Genomic DNA, 16,475 nt, shown 5'->3' on the forward strand with positions numbered 1-16,475 from the left:
AAGAAGAGTGAAGTAAATTTTAATTTGTTTTTCTTTTGTTAGTAATACTAGTTGCTTGCTCAGCAGAGGCCATAATCCAATGCAAATTGTTTTCAGTGTTCACTTTACAGTATACACCTGGCTATCTAGAATCCAGGAGCTGTCTGTTACAAGCCCAGTTTCTTAACCACTGTGACAGTGGATGTCTACATCTCTGTGAGCTGGGGCTGTGGACCTTAGTGTCTGTGTGAGCCTGTGTCTGTAAAGTCCTGTGGGCTGTGTTTGAGGACCTCTGCAAGGATTCCACAAGGATCAGGCAGGGCTGAAACCTGTCCATCATTATGAAATTTTGTCTGTCATCAGAGTGTGTCTGTGTTCCCAGGGTCGTATGTTCCCCAGTTCAATTTTCTGTTAACACACCAGCTAATTCTAACCTTGTATCTAATGCTAATGTTAATAATAACGGAAATGCTAATGCTAACACTTACCCACATGCTAATGCTAATGCTAACTCTCAAGATAATGCTAATTCTAATGCTATCACTAGAAATTCTGCTAAATATACATGCGTCGCATTTATTTTAGCGCTTTCGGAAAATTGACAGAAACTCTGAGTTGGAAAGTATATGAAATGACACGATCAACATTTGTGCTAAGCATCTTATAAGTCATGTTAACAAATGTTTCTGGCTAAACAGTATATAATATGTGGAATTTATCACTGGCTTTTTAACATAGAATTGCACAAGGTTGTTGTAAAATGATTGTCATTGTCCTCCATGTTTTTGCAGAGTTTTTGAAACCTGTTGGTCCATACTGTGGACTGTTCATACTTTGTATAATAATAGACATTGGTGACTGTAGATACATAGTCACAAAACTTGAGGCCTCCCTGATGGCGAGTGCTCTACATCATTCCTGTGGCATAATAAACAAAAGGATGGACTTGACTAGAGCACCAATATAAAGCACAGCCATGCAGATTCTGTAGCATTCTCTATGAATAAGGGGATTTTTTTGTCCACTAAAATGACAAGTGTGATAAAATATTTTCCGGCCAAGCTTGCGAAATTTGTTAAGTGACAGAGCGATTTTTGGTTAACAAAAATCACGCTCTGTCTGAAAGGATTTTTCTGCATCTGTGATCTGTTTGTGAGGCACGCTGTTTCTGTGGGCCGCTGGCTGAAAGGCTCTTTGCATCTCAAGGCCTCTGTCCGTAAGGCTCGCTGTGGCATCTGGGGCCATCTGGAGCGGCTGCACATTCCTGCCACTGTCGCCAGCCGCAGCCTCTCTCAGACAGGTGGAGAAATGGCGCTGTAACGGCAGCATCTTAGCATCTTAGCAGCGCGCTGCTAAAGTGTGCCAGCGATAAATCTGTAGATCCCTGCCGGGTATTAATAGCCCACTTAAGCTATTTAAAAGGAAGGGTATCCAGGGAGATTTAGTCCGCCGTTCAAAGTCGCGCTTCCTCGTCTCTGATCTTGGGCAGAGGCCACACGGTGGTAATTGCTTTCATGTCACCTCTGAGACTTGAGGTGAGAGCTTTTTAGGAGACGGAAGTTCTTTTGGCGATGTGTCTTTTCCATTACGTGGGTAAAAGTTGAAGTGATGGTCTCTCTCTGTTCTCTCTCTGTAGACCCTGCACTGTTCTGCAAAGGCAGAAGAATGTGCTATATTAAGCACTTTCTCTGTGTTTCACCAGAAATCAGATTTTCTGTCATGAAATGCAACAGAATACCCATGCCAGTGAAAAATATGATGGAGACTTTTAGTCTCCACCAGTAGAAGTAAATAGGATTGAGTAAAGAAAAAAAACACTCTCAAACATTTTGGATGTGTAGCCATTGTGCTTATTTCTGGGTGGAAGTGCATGCATCCATATGACTAACCTTGGAACTTTTATTACACTATTGTTATATGGCATGTCAGCTACTGTATTGGTACTCAGTAGATATTTATTGCATCTTTTGTGTGCTACTGTCTTAAATAGAACATGTGTCTGTCTCCCCTCCCTCAAGCTCCTCCTTAAATGTAATACTTATTACTGTCCCATTAAACCTGTGCCATGCCAGGTCAATTTTGTGGTCACATCTTATATTGATAATGTTAGGAAAAAAAAAACAAATATGTTACTACTGAACAGATATTTCTTGTTTTTGTGCAAAAGCAGTTTGTAAGCAGACAGGAAGCAGGTAGTAATTAGATAACAGATTTTCCATTTTGGTCAGTGTTACAACCTGATCTGAATTCATAACAAGAAAACTGAATGCAAGTACGTACAGTACATTTTTAAGACAGTCTTGATCTTGAAAGAATTTCAAAACAAAGAGTTTTGTTTTATTATCCAACTACAGAATGTGTGCTGAATAACTAAAATATTATTATCTGAATTAATAGTAATAATTCGTAATATTTTTTCAATGATTTGCTAATAGTAAAAATAGGCCTTTATAAACTACAGTGTGACCAATTCAATAAATGATGTATGGTTAACTAAACTGTGCGGTGTGAAACGCATGCCTCTTATATTCACATGAATGGAAGATTTAAGTTTTTATCCTTGAAATCCCCATGTCATTGGCTTGGAGGGTACAGGCTCCTTATAGATCAGGGAAAGTATACACAGTGAATGGGTGAGAAGAAGAGACATGTGTGGTTTGTCTGTGTAGAAATTCCGGGTTTTGTAAATATTTTAGTTGGGACAGACGGAGTGCATGTAGCCCCAAGGGCCTCTCTCCCCCAGGATGAGCTCACCTTATGAGGCTGTATGATTCCAGTCCCATTGCCAGACTGTTTATTGGATCCTGTCCTAGCCAGCATTTTTTTGTGCATTTGTTTTGTGTCTGTTTTGCCATTAACTAAGGTTACGCTGTTTCACAGATTTTCCTAGGGAGGGTTTGCTTATTTTAATGAGAATCTGAAAATCTAGGCATACGGTATTTGTGTTGATGGTTTTCACCATATAGCAAATTGTTAATATTACCTTGGTCCAGCCATGTAAACTGTTAGTGTTCCGGAACCTGCAAATGCATTCCATAAAAGTAAGTAGGCTAAAGTAAAGCTGTACTGTGTGGTTTCTTAAGCATGGCTGGGGATAGTTTCTCATTGTCATTGCCATCACCATTAGCAGCCTCCCCTGCTCATTCACATAGTGTTTAACTGTTCTGCTTTAGAATGGCCCGCAGCCTTTCCTGCCTGCAGTTAATGATCATCACGGACACCTGCTGGAAAATCAATACTCCCTGAGCCTGTTCCACTGCCTGGCACAGCCATAGTCTCTCACCTGATATCACTCTATATCCTGTACATACTTATTCCTCACATAGGCCTATTTGTCAGGCGGCGCTGCTGTTCTACTTCTACTGGCTCAACTAACCCTCACCTCCTCACTCCCCTATGCCAGGTGTACCTAGCCCACAATCCCTTCCCCTTTGCTCAACCCTATCTGTCACCCCAACGCCATCCACATTGCTGCCCCATAGCCTCTCTCACACTACTGTATGCCTATGCCTACCCATTCTTTGCTTTTGCCCCTGGTCTCTTGACAGCTAATCCCAGCGCACTCTGGTGCCGGACCCATTGTAGGCACAGCTCCGCTTCACTCTCAGTTGGGCTATTTTTATACCTGTCACAGATAATCACATCCCCTCCTCCTCTCAGGTAGTTGTTCTTTGAGCTTGAGGAACAATGTGTTAGCTCAGTTGGGACTGTCATGGTGTTTATGTGCATGTTACGAGATTTGTAATGATTTTAAAGATACCTCGGTCTGCAGTGTGACCAGATTAATGTGTTCATGCATTGCAAGACAGCCGATGTACACCAATCACTAACTCAAGGCAGCTTACTCTTTACTCTCTTGCCAGAATGCCGTTAGGCAATTACACACAGTTCTGAATTTAAGATTATTTTAGTTTAGTGATAGTTTAGTGTTTTGCCTTTACTCAAGCCCTGGGGGGGTACTAATGGGCCTTTATGTGCTCTTTCTCATCTTCAGATTGCCTGTTCAAGTTGTGCCCCATGAACAGATACTCCGCGCAGAAGCAGTTCTGGAAGGCTGCCAAACCGGGTGGGAGCAGCACGACTGACACGGTTCTCCTGAACAAACTGCACGTGAGTGTTTTTGCTGTACCTTTTGCCTGTGACCCATTTTTACTATTCCACCAGGAGAGCATTCAACACATTGCACATGCTCTACTTTTCAGACAAGAGTATATGGCTGCTTGAATTAAGTGTGTTGTTCTATATGAACTGCAGCTCTGGAGTTGACTGTACCATGGTAAGTCGTGGCACAGGCCATTTCGTATGCCTGTGTGCCCTCGCAAGCTTTTGTAGGCACACCGGCTGGAAAGGCAGGCCCTGTTTGAAGAGTCGTCTATGCAGTTACACTTTGCCATCACAAAAACAACAAAAAAGGAAAACACAAATCTGTAAAAATGCAAGATAAACTCCCCGTGTTTTTTTTCCCCTTTCTACTGATGCACCCTACCCTTATGCTCTGTCTAGTGTTCCTATTCCTTCTCCTGAGGAGTATCAGCTGTATTCAGTGTGTATGTGTGTACTGTAAAATTGATAACCCTGATAACTGATAAATCCATGATAACTAAAAGTTGAATGATAATGAATATTTCATGCACCCTGACTACAACTTTAACCTTTAACCTGATGCCGGACCAGTGCTTGGCAGTTACCTTTTTATGCTGGTGTGACTTTACTGGAATTTTTGAATTTGTAAAAAATATACCTGAAACAACCTTAAAAAGTAACTGAAATGATACGAACAACATTGTTTGCTAATTAGTCTGCTTTTGGTTGCAGCATGCTGCCGATCTGGAAAAGAAGCAAAATGAGTCAGAAAACCGAAAGCTGCTAGGAACGGTGATTCAGTACGGCAATGTGATCCAGGTGTGTAACGTCTCCAGGTCCTTGTCCTTGTCCTTGTGATTGAGAGCATGTTTACCATGTTTTGAACCTGTCAGGCGGTGAGAGGATTTCCTCCCCATTGACCCGCTTGAGGGTCAGTGAGGCCCTGTGAGGCCCTCAGACACGATGACCATTGATGCACAGCCGTGGCCCTGCCACGTCCCAGCTTGCCACTGACTCCTTTGGCCTGCTCCTTGCCAGTACATCACACTGCTGCTCCTTGCCAGTACATCACACTGCTGCTCCTTGCCACTACATCACACTGCCGCTCCTTATCATTAAAGCACACTGCTGCTCATTACTGCTAAAGCACACTGATTCCCTGCTCCTTACCACTAGACCACACTGCTGCCCAGCTCCTTAAGACTACACCACAGTGCTGCTCCTTACCACTACAGCACACTACTTCCCTGTGTCTCCCCACTATACCACACTATTGCCCTGGTTTAAAGTACCCCCACAGTTTAGCACTGTGTAAATGAAGGCCTTATCACACAACCCTAACGCAAAGCCTTTTTTAGAGTTGGTTCTTATAGTTAGTTCTGATAGCAAGTTCGGATGCGTATATCCTCTCATATGACTTTTGATGTGGCTAGTTTATCATGTTAAAGTGGGGCAGCTGTGAAGTAGGCCAAGAGGGTTGCTGGTATCATTTGGGTTGGGATCATGGGTATTTGGGATATGGGTTACTGTATCAGGGTGTTAGATTTGTAATGCAGGCCCAGGAGGGTTACAGTGGGTTTGCTGACAGGAGGGATCCGGTCAAGCACTGTTTTTCTAACACTTCCTTCCAGACTGAGGCCTATTGGCCCTCTGTTTATGTCACGTCGAGCTCTAGAGCTCAACTCTCATCGCCCTGTCACCATAGCACTGGGCAGAGCTACTGCCAAGAGCGCTGAGACCGGGCTGACAAAAGGAAAAAGGAAAGAGAGGCCAGTTGCCAGCAGAGTGTTTACATTGTTGGAGTCAAAGATTTGACGCTATTTTGTAGATGTTATGTAGATTTGAGGGCAGTTGATCAGATGTTTCCTCAGAGGACAAATGGCTTGTGTTTGCTATGAGGAAGAAACTTCAGTAAATGACAGTCAGCTTTATCAGGTTATAAGCAGAAACCTAGAGGTCACCTGGAGGTCACCCTCAAATGTCTTGTAGTAGGCTGCTTTGAAATATTTGTCATTGTCTTGAAGCAGTGGAGGTTTAAGAGGGTCCATATCTGTACAAAGGTCCCTGTAGCATTTCTAGAGCTTGGGATACAAGGCCAGAATGCATTCATGTGGTTGGTATGTATTAATATGCCATGCTTTCTGGGAATTTCTAAAAACTGTCTTCAGTGCTGTAGTACCTATACTAACCATAGACAACTTGCTCTGTGGTTTCACAATTATCCAAGACCACCAAAACCCCCCTTCACTGAATGTATTTATCACCCTTATGAAAAATGTATTTTTCCCCATAGTATTTCCTGTGTCCTTGTGATCTTTTGTGCTGATCGGCTCTGACTCACAGGCTCTGTGTTCCAGCTATTGCATCTGAAGAGTAATAAGTACCTGACAGTGAACAAACGTCTCCCAGCCCTGCTGGAGAAAAACGCCATGAGGGTGACGCTGGACTCTGCAGGGAATGAGGGCTCCTGGTTCTACATCCAGCCCTTCTACAAGTTGCGCTCCATTGGGGATAGTGTAAGTGGCACCATGGGTTCGAAGGTCAGGTCAAAGGGAACATGCTGTCTTTGTCAATGTCTTTTTTTTTTTTTTTTTTTACTCTTAAAGTAGCATTAGTCCTTGCAACATTAGATCAGAGCCTTCTTATTTGTAAAACTAGGCTGTTATCAGTGGAGAACAATGCTAGATTCATTGCTTCATGTTTGCAAAACTACTCACAATTTTGGAATCAGTGACCGAAATCTTAAGAAATTTTTGTAAATATGTACACCCCATCATTTTTCTTTCATCAGTTAAAAAAGGTAAAATGAAGGAGAATTTGGTGTTGTATTTTGTTGTATTTAAGTTGTATTTATGGTCATTCTCTCAAAACTGATTTTTTGTTGATGTTGCTTTGGATTGGACCGCAACAGCAACAAAAGATATGGACTAAATCCTTACAATAAGACATTGTTACACTAGTACTAGAAAGACTATGGATCACCAATCAACAGAGTTCATAGTTTCAGTTGAAATCCAGTGAGTTGGTGCTATCCAGTGAGTTGGTCCTGGAGTTATCATGGCCAGAATTAAGTGAAACAAAATTTAAAGCTTTTTCTGGTCAAAATATCTGTCCTCATGGTCACTGATGACCTGAGCTTGTCCTCACAGAATCTGAGATTGTGGCTTTAAGAGGTTGTGAGGCCAAGTGATTAAAATGAGACCTGCCTGTTTCTGCACACGGTGATGCAGCATTGGCACCTGTCCCCAGGGTCAGAACCAAGAACCTGAGAAGTATAAACACCCTGGGTCAGTAGAGCTGGCAGAACTGGTGATGGATCTGCATTGTGAAAAAGCTATCCAGTCAGGTCAGCTAAAAATGCTCTGCAGGGCAGCTCAGAGATGTGATGTAACCACCTTTTAAAGACCTGTGGAGAAGTTCATCGGGAGATTTTGTGGTTATGCAAGCCTGCAACTTAAGGGCAGAGATCTCTCTCAAAATCTCTGGTCTTAAGGCTACTGGATGCAGTGTCTGCTGCTAAGACAATTAACAAGATGGACTCTGGGACAACGTAGGCTATCAGTACACCTAATCTGCCTCCTCCTCCAGACCGTTTGCAGGCCACCATAATGGGTTTAGAAGCTAGTCATGGATAAAACTATCATTATGAAACACACTTCTAAAATTTCTAACACCTAACAACTTCTAACATTGTTGTCATGTCAACTATCAAACTCTTTCAGCTGTGTGATTGTGCCATATAAATTATATGTTAACCAGAAATTGAAGATTTCAAGAGAATTTGGCTTGAACTGTTCCTTTGTGCTTCCACACGCACACACGCGCACACACACACACACACACACACACACACACACACACACATGCACACACACACACATCTGCACACAGACATGAAGAGTTTGTAAATAGGTAAATAGTTGCTGCCCTGCATGTTTCATTTTACCCTTTCTTCTGCCTTTTGGAGTGGACCGCTGGGTGCTTGAATTGTACATTTATTTTGGAGAGAACCATCATTATCTGTGCTCCTCTCTGGTGTTCATGTGGAAGGATAATTCCCCTCTGACTGGTACCCTTTGGTATTTTCGGTTAAACAGCCCTGTGTAAAAACATCGGCACTAGAATGAGTAGAGGAAATCTTTATTTCTCTGCTGAAAACAAAAGGCTATTACTGAGATATGCATGCTGAACAGCATCAGATAGGAATCTAATACGCTGTTTGACCCTGGAAATCCAGTTCAGTCAGAGCCCTGAACTGTAGCATCCTGTTGAGTTGTTTGGAGAACTTCACCTTGTTGTGTTCCTGCTCCAGCCTCTTCCTCATCACACACTGGACTGTCTCCAGCTGCCAGGCTTTCATTTATTATTAATACATGCTGTGAAGGACACATTACCCTTACAAACTGCTCTTCCTGAAGTAATAAACATCCTTTCAATCTCCTCTGGATGAGCCGATTATTTCCTGTATGTGTGTGTGCGTGTTTGTGCTCTGGGTGCCTAATGTACTAACTGAGAGACATGAGTGCATGCGTATGTGTGGATGTGTGTGCATGTGCTTACAATCCCTGAATGAGCCACCTGATGCGTGTGTGTGTGCGTGCGAGCGTGCTACTTTGCTGATGTGCAGGAAGTGAACAAAGTCTGTTTCTCCACCTCTTAATGCAGGTGGTGATTGGAGACAAAGTGGTTCTTAACCCCGTGAATGCTGGACAGCCACTCCACGCCAGCAGCCATCAGCTTGTGGACAACCCAGGATGCAATGAGGTGTGTCTAACAGATTTATGTCCTGCTGTAGTGTCTGTCCTGCCATACCAAATCTATCTTACTGTGCTATGGCCTGAAGTTGCTCTGAGAGTGGAAAAATCAACTGCAGAGTCCTTTTCATGTCAGTAGAATGCTACAGTCACTACACTTCATTGATGCATATTTTTCTTCACATCTCCACACTGAGGTGATGTTTGAGGGTATTAGGGTACAAACCTGTTAACTTGCTGACAAAGAACACTCGGGCAAGGAAGTGCACAACTTCCGTCTCACAGAGCTGTTACATGTAGAGGATTGGGTAGCTTTTAATACAACTCTAGGGGAGAGAGGATAGTTTCAGGAGCCGTAAACATGTGGAACAAAAGTCTGTGGTGGAATTTCCACCACAATGTGTATAACCTGTGGGGTTAATTTGTTCTTTAGTGATTTCCAAAACCCCATTTAATGTAATGTAATAATGTAAGGAAAAATGTTGCTTTCAGAGTGGCACTGCTGAAATTGAGTGAATTATCATCTCTTAGCAAATGTGCAATGTAAACCTCTTGTGAAATAAGGGATTGCATATGAAACAGAGTTGTGTTGTGAAGTCAGCAGATGAGTTTAGTTTAATTGGTCTGGTAATTACTCTGTCCTTCTGTGTATATTAGCTTGTGTCCCCAGGATTATAATGTTGATCCTCCCTGCTCTTTTTCATTCCTCAGGTGAACTCTGTAAACTGTAACACCAGTTGGAAAATAGTTCTGTTTATGAAATGGAGTGACAACAAGGAGGTCATACTAAAGGGGGTAAGGCTCTTATATGTATTTTATTCTATAGATATAAGTGTATGATTACAAACATTGGTGCTTTTATTCCTTAAACTCACAAAGACTGACAAGTTGCCTCTCGATTGCATATTTGTTTACTTGAATGGCTGTAAAACGTGCTATTACAGGCAGGAGTTTATCATTACATTGTATAACTTTGCTGAAGTAGTTGATGCTGGGTAATGAGACCGGTTTCCCTGCTCCTGTGTCCAGGGTGATGTTGTGCGGCTGTTCCACGCAGAACAGGAAAAGTTCCTGACTTGTGATGACCACCGAAAGAAGCAGTACGTCTTCCTCAGAACCACTGGTCGCCAGTCTGCCACGTCCGCCACCAGTAGCAAGGCCTTGTGGGAGGTGGAGGTGAGTGCTTCCTGGCAGGAATTTTGGCAACAGGAAGAGACACAAGATGGCGGACACAGACTAGGACAGACCCCCACCACGTACGAAAGCATCACAGACAACATCTCCCCTCCTTTATGAATATGGTCGCTTTCACCCGGGAGATTTGGCATTTTCAGGGTTTCTTCATTCATCTCCAGCTGTGGAAATGGTCACCCATAATGTTGATTTACATTGGTGGGAATATTGCATGGATGATGCCCCTGTATCTGGAAATCCTGAATTGAATTTGTGCTCCTTGTTAAGTTTTGCACCTGGGCTCTGGATCCTGTCATTTTAAGTTTGTCATCGTTTTTTTTCTTTGTAATGCCAGGTGGTGCAGCATGATCCCTGCCGGGGTGGGGCTGGTTATTGGAACAGCCTGTTTAGGTTCAAACACCTGGCCACTGGGCATTACTTGGCTGCAGAGGTGAGTCAGGTGTGTTGTGCTCTTTATATGAATTACGTCCTGTTGCCTTATCCAATCATGTCACTCAGGCCTTGTTTTTTTCCAAAATACAAGAGGCTATGGATATGTCATAAGCAGTTTTGATTATTCATGTCATACAGAGTCACATTCTAGCTCATATTACAAAAAATGACATCATTAGTGCGTAAATAATCTTAACCGTTTATTTATTACTTTGTTACTTAAATATATAACTTACCTATTTCATTATTACATCTTTATAGTCCTAATGTGGTTGTTTTTTGTCTGAAGGAAATCCACTTTGTGTTGAAGTCTTTTATATTGGTCCAGCACTCATAATATATGAATAGAATAATTTATGAATTAGTGTAATCATTAGAATGGATCTCATGTAAACGACATTGATCTCCTGTATGTGATATACCACGTAGACTATAAATCATATACCACTCCAGGCTTTGGCCTAGATATGTGAATCGGATTATTTCATGAAGTAACCATTTTCAAACAACCATTTAAATTTTGCTAATGCTAATTTTGTGCTCATTCAGGTCGTCTGCATTAACTTGCTAAGCTTTTTAAACTGGACCCTTCTGTCAGATGTAACTGCATTTTATCCAGCATCTGAGCCCTCATGTCCCTTAAAGTTATACTGATGAAAATGGGGCTTCACAGAATCACTGATAACTTAAGTCAAAAAAGTTAGAGATTGAGAGTATGTTTGTGTGTGTTTTTCTTTTCAGGTGAACCCAGATTACGAGGAAGAGTGCCAAGAATCACGCTCCTCAGTAAGTGTGTAATGAATGGGAGATCAGTGTGTAATGAATAACACTGTGTTACGCCTGTCAATACCCAAGTGGAAACTGTAATCTAAATCCCATGCTGGGTCCCTTCTTATTTTCAGGCAGTGGATTTTATCCCCTTTAATTTCCAGGTAAAATGTGCTAGATCCTAGATTTTTCCACTCATTCAGAAAAGAATGGTGCACGTGTTCAGCCTGTATATAATGCTCATATACATCACATTGCATAAATAAGTTGGCAACCACTCTGTAGAGGTACTTTGTGTGTTCTCCTGTTAGTTTAACAGTTGCACTAAAGCGCCACTAGGTGTCATGATATAAATGTGTAAGTGCATGTTACCAGCACAGTCTGTATATATGCCAACCCATAGATGGCAGTGTGTCACCATAAATTATATTGGTGGTGGTGGTGGTGGTGGTGGTGGTGGCGGAGGGGGGGGGCGACGACTCTCCAATCGTTCAGTCTGTTGAAATATGAAATACTGAAGTTCCTCTAACAATCTTTTATTTCATCTTAATTCCCCTTTTATTAAATAATTTGATAATGTCATATCTGAAAATGTAATGGATTGACCAAAATTGATATCAGATTATGAATGACTCTAAATTGAGTTACAGGATGACAAAATAAATGTGTTTCCAGCCTGAATTTGTGCAGCGTCTGCCCTGCTGGAAAATAGCTCTCTTTGAGTCATGACACCACATTCAGTTCAGTTACTCTATCAACCTCTGTCCCTAATGTAGGGGTTGGTTCTGAGCTCTGCAAATTCCATAGGTAAACGGTATACCGTACAGGCATGGGCTGTTTGCATCTGACCACGACAGCCCTGTAAAATAATCTGGGATAGAGCATCTGCTGAAAGACTCAATAATATTAATAATTACAGTAATAATATCTGCGCTGGGTTTTGGAGGAGAGCTACTAAATGTATGAGTGACTAACAGTCCATGAAACATGAACACAGAATGGCAGGAATGTAAAATGGAAGGCTATCAGCACATTTCCCCTGTCATAGATAATCATTCATCTCTATATGGAACTGTTGCTGGGTCATGTGACATTGCTTGCTGCTTATTGGAAAAGTGGAAAATGACCCTTGTTTATGATGTCAGCACCTCTCCCATCACTGCTTGTAGCATGTATAATGATGTTAACATCTGCATTATTTTCACTCCCCTTTCATTAACTCCTTTGTGAATAAAAAGACCAAATTGTAGAAGTGAGCATAGCTAAGTTGAAGTTGCTGTCAAGTCACCCCTCTTGGCCTTGTTTGGGCCGGTCTCTATGACATGAGATGTGATTTCACAGCTGAGGGTTCAGAGCTAAGAACTAGGTTGAGTTGTGTGGTGACTGTCTCTACCCCTGTTTTCCCCCTAGCTGGACTCTGAGCATGAAGCCCTCCGGGGTCGTCTGCGGACCCCCCAGGAAAAAGTCATGTACACCCTTGTCTCTGTACCCGACGGAAATGACATCTCCTCCATCTTTGAACTGGACCCTACCACTCTGAGAGGGGGGGACTCTCTGGTGCCCAGGTACAAAACAGTAAAGCAGAACCCCTCCACAAACATTTCCCACACGCACACCTTAATGTCTTAATGTCTGGACCCATTTTATATCACACTTTCATTCTTAAACTGGCTGCCCTACTGCCCTACACTCTATGCTGTGTGGGACTGTTTTCCTATGCTGCTGGGATTCTGTCAGATATATGCAGTGTAGTAGGACTGTGGTGTGGTATCGGCTGGGGCTGTGGCTCATGCTCTGCTCCCTGCTCTGTAGACAGACACTATAAATACACTCCTGGCTGGTTTGTAGTAACAGCTCCCCTGAGGTCGTCCAGGGAAACACTGAGGTTAGTTTCGGTCAATGCATCACCGCTCGTCCTCTGAGTCCTTTAGCAATACCATGAGCCGGTCACGGTCATGGTCACGTTGTTGGCGGAACGCCCCGAAACCTGAGACCGCTGTTGATCAGACCGCGGCGCGGATAGGTTTCCCTCCGGCAGGGGTTCGCCTTCTCTTGGCCCGGGCGTGGCGCCAGGGGGGAGTGTGTTCGGGTGGCAATGTCCAATACAGAACACAGCACCAAGTGCGAACGCAGGGGATCTCGTAAACAGCGTACCCTCCCTGACCGCACTCATTCTGGTGTCATAGAAAGCAGACAGCAGGCTGGCTCCGGTGGTCAGTCCGGGGGCCGTTTGAGGCCAGCCATGTCCTTCCCGCGGTGCTGGAATCACTCAGCTGCCTTTTTGGGGATGGCTCTCTTTACCACTTCATGGTTGTTAACTATAAAAAATGATCCATGTCAGACCATTATTGTTGAACATACAATCACAGCTTGAAATTTAAATTATTTGGAAAAGCTCCAAGGGTGTAGTTAATGAAACGGTAGCCAAGTCGAAGATGGATTGCCACAAAGAAGGTCTGGGGAATACTTAGTAGGTCCAAGCTAACATTTCACTGGGTTTTATAGAAAAACACCAGCTGCCCTGTTGTTGTGTCATGCTGAGCTAAATTTGTGGTGTAACAGGACATAGCATGCAATATCATTTAGAAACTAAAGTCCAATGAAGAGTTTCTGTCAAATGACTTTTGTTGAGCTTTGTTTTTTTGTGCTAGGATGAAATGATTTATGTCTTGGATCTATAAAGCCTATCAAATGTGAGTCAAATGGCCTTAGTTTATTATAATGTTAGCATCCAAAGTACATCTCATGGCATCTTCAGAAACTACTGTTTACTTGAAAGATAGATTGTGTGTTTGGTTATTGTTGTTTTTTTATTTTTGGGGAGAAGTATATCAGTAAGAGAAGGTGGTCAAGATTGTGCACGCCCTGTTTACTCTCACTCTGTTTGTGCGACCTTGATGGTGTCACCACTTTTCCTCGTGTTTTGTGTTCTGGACAGGCCCTCGTGGGTCATGCTTGTGCCTTGTTCCCCGGGAGGGGCTGAGTCGTTCCTCGTGAGCCACTTGCACCGCAGAGTAACCTCATGTCAGGAAAGTCCCTCGTCTGTTTGGACCAGGAAACTGTGGTAACCACAGGGACTGCAGTTGACGCACGAGAGATTGGTCGGTTCCAAATATGTCGGGAGTGCACCGTGCAAAGGTCCCGTCATGTTGCCTGTCTAAAAACAGAAGCCAGATGTTGCGTAAGGATCCGCCCGCATAAGCACACAGTCATCTGGAAAGCATCTTTTTCCATGAAGTTTTCTGCACGTTCGAAGGACTGCTGCCAAGACCAGTGATTATCATTGGCTGTTTTTCCATCCAAAGAATTAGAGACCTAGTAATACTAGTAGTAGTAGCTATGGTAGTGGCAAGAGTAGTAGTAGCAGTACTAGTAGTTTGAACAGTAGCAGGAACAAAAAATATAATTTTTTGGCAGATACCCTGATTACATTGATACCAAGTTTTTCAAGCTGGATGTTTCACTGAATCAATAGGGAATTCATTGATTTTCTGAAATAAAGGTTTTATGTGTATTATGGATTTTTGTATTTAGGTGTTAATCTAGAAATTGATTTTTTTCTGTGGGACAGGACCTTCTGGAAATCAATCCTATAACGTTTTGGAACATTGGAAATCCAGGTCCTCAGCCCTGACGCAATTCTGTTGCCCTCTGCTATCTGTGTACAGGCATTTGCAGTCAAATAAGCAAAGAAAAAGAAGTGACCCCTGTAGACATGTATACCCAGTATGCATAGCCAGCTTGATAGAAGGTTAATTTAGGCCTGCGCTATGTGTATTATTCACAAGAAAATGTCAATGACAAAGAAACTGGTTTCTCCGCGTGTGTCTGTATGGGTGTGTGCATATGGGTGGGACTGTGTGAGCGTGTGTGTGTGTCTGTCTGTGGGTTTGAATGTGTTGTGTGTGTGTGTGTGTGTATATGTGTGTGTGTGTGTGTATGTGCTTGTGTATGAGAGTGTGAGTAACCTGATCCGCGATCTGCCGCAAGATGATGCGATAGACTCAGCCTCGGGCATTGTCGCTGGCGTCTTGATCTATTTTTTCCCCTCTCTGTGCGTTGCCTGCCTGTCACTTTGATTGACTGGCTCACGTGAGATAAGAGTGTGCATCTAAATGGCGCGCATAGCTTTGCACCGCGGTGTCAGCTTGTAAACGGGATCAGATAAGGTGAGCACCTCCCACGGGCACGGAGAGAGGGGGAGGAAAAAAAAAAGGTATCGTCCGATGTTGTCGAGTGTCAGCTTGTTGTATCTGGCGCTAGGCAGGCTAACCTGAAATAACCCCTGGCCGTGCAGCTGGGTTTCACTGTGGGCAAGCGCAGGAGTGCACAAAGGTAAGCCTGTTCGATGGCAACGCTGTTTCGCAACAGCACACCGGGCCAAGAATACAGGCAGTGTGTGTGCCTGAAGCTCCAGGAGGAGTAGCCCTGGGGTGGGGCGAGAGGAGATTAATTCAGTTTACATATGCAGTTGAAACAAACACTCCTGTCAGCTTGCTTTATGCTCTGCATCCCTCCCCTTTCCTGGAAAATATATTTGACGCTCAGTGAAAATAAACAACATGAACAGATGGCTTCTTGACACTGTAAGATCTGTTAGCAGACCCATTAAGTTGCTTTAATGGGCTGTCATTGTGTGGGCCCTTGTCAGAAGTAAAACTTGGATTTCTCTGCGTGATTGGTACTGTATATTAAGGCTGATCTAAGGTCAGACAGTCTTATCAGGGACACGCAGTCTCTCATAAAGTGCCATGTGTTGCTATCTTCCTCACCTCGCTGACCTCAGATACACCCCATTAGCCTGCAGGGCTGCTGGAGTTATTTGTCTTCAGATCCACAAACTGAGCATTCATTGTCTTTATCAGAGGCTCCGTAGCTAATATGGTCATGCGTTATACATCAACATTTCTGTTTAGCTGGTTAAGCTTTTGCTTGTGTTTCCCTCTCAGGACTGCGAGTTAAGTCTATTTCACAGACGGTTTGAATGGCCTACACAGAATTATGCCCAGGGCTGTTGCTGGACACTGGGTGTCACTGGGCTTTAACTCCATGTAAGATGGACCACCAAAAATACACTCTTGTCAAAGGCCTGTCACTGAGTTTGAGCGAGATAAGGACAATGTCTTGCATGAAACCCACTGAGTATTTTTCTGTTCATATGAAACCGTTCACCGGAGTGGTTAGGTATTCTCACTGACTTTTCTCGAATGGGTTTGCCATTTCCCTGGCTGAAGCTGTTCCTCACAGAAAATCACATGATTTAAG

At 43.2% G+C, this 16,475-nt stretch overlaps 1 protein-coding gene across 12 annotated transcripts in view; it reads left to right on the plus strand.

Moving 5' to 3' along the window:
- Positions 1-16,475, plus strand: part of itpr1b (inositol 1,4,5-trisphosphate receptor, type 1b) — a 116,926-nt gene that overhangs the window by 20,210 nt on the left and 80,241 nt on the right. For 4 of the 12 annotated variants that reach the window (XM_036531944.1, XM_036531949.1, XM_036531950.1 and 1 more), the window contains exons 4-13: positions 3,974-4,089; positions 4,795-4,881; positions 6,420-6,578; positions 8,728-8,826; positions 9,528-9,611; positions 9,846-9,992; positions 10,345-10,449; positions 11,184-11,228; positions 11,345-11,374; positions 12,621-12,775. In XM_036531944.1, the coding sequence (XP_036387837.1) occupies positions 3,974-4,089; positions 4,795-4,881; positions 6,420-6,578; positions 8,728-8,826; positions 9,528-9,611; positions 9,846-9,992; positions 10,345-10,449; positions 11,184-11,228; positions 11,345-11,374; positions 12,621-12,775 (1,027 nt within the window). The remainder of the gene's footprint in view (positions 1-3,973; positions 4,090-4,794; positions 4,882-6,419; positions 6,579-8,727; positions 8,827-9,527; positions 9,612-9,845; positions 9,993-10,344; positions 10,450-11,183; positions 11,229-11,344; positions 11,375-12,620; positions 12,776-16,475) is intronic. The other 8 variants (XM_036531946.1, XM_036531953.1, XM_036531951.1 and 5 more) reach the window with 3 other exon arrangements.

The sequence above is a fragment of the Megalops cyprinoides genome, chromosome 6 (assembly GCF_013368585.1).
Source record: "Megalops cyprinoides isolate fMegCyp1 chromosome 6, fMegCyp1.pri, whole genome shotgun sequence".
Classification (NCBI taxonomy): domain Eukaryota; kingdom Metazoa; phylum Chordata; class Actinopteri; order Elopiformes; family Megalopidae; genus Megalops; species Megalops cyprinoides.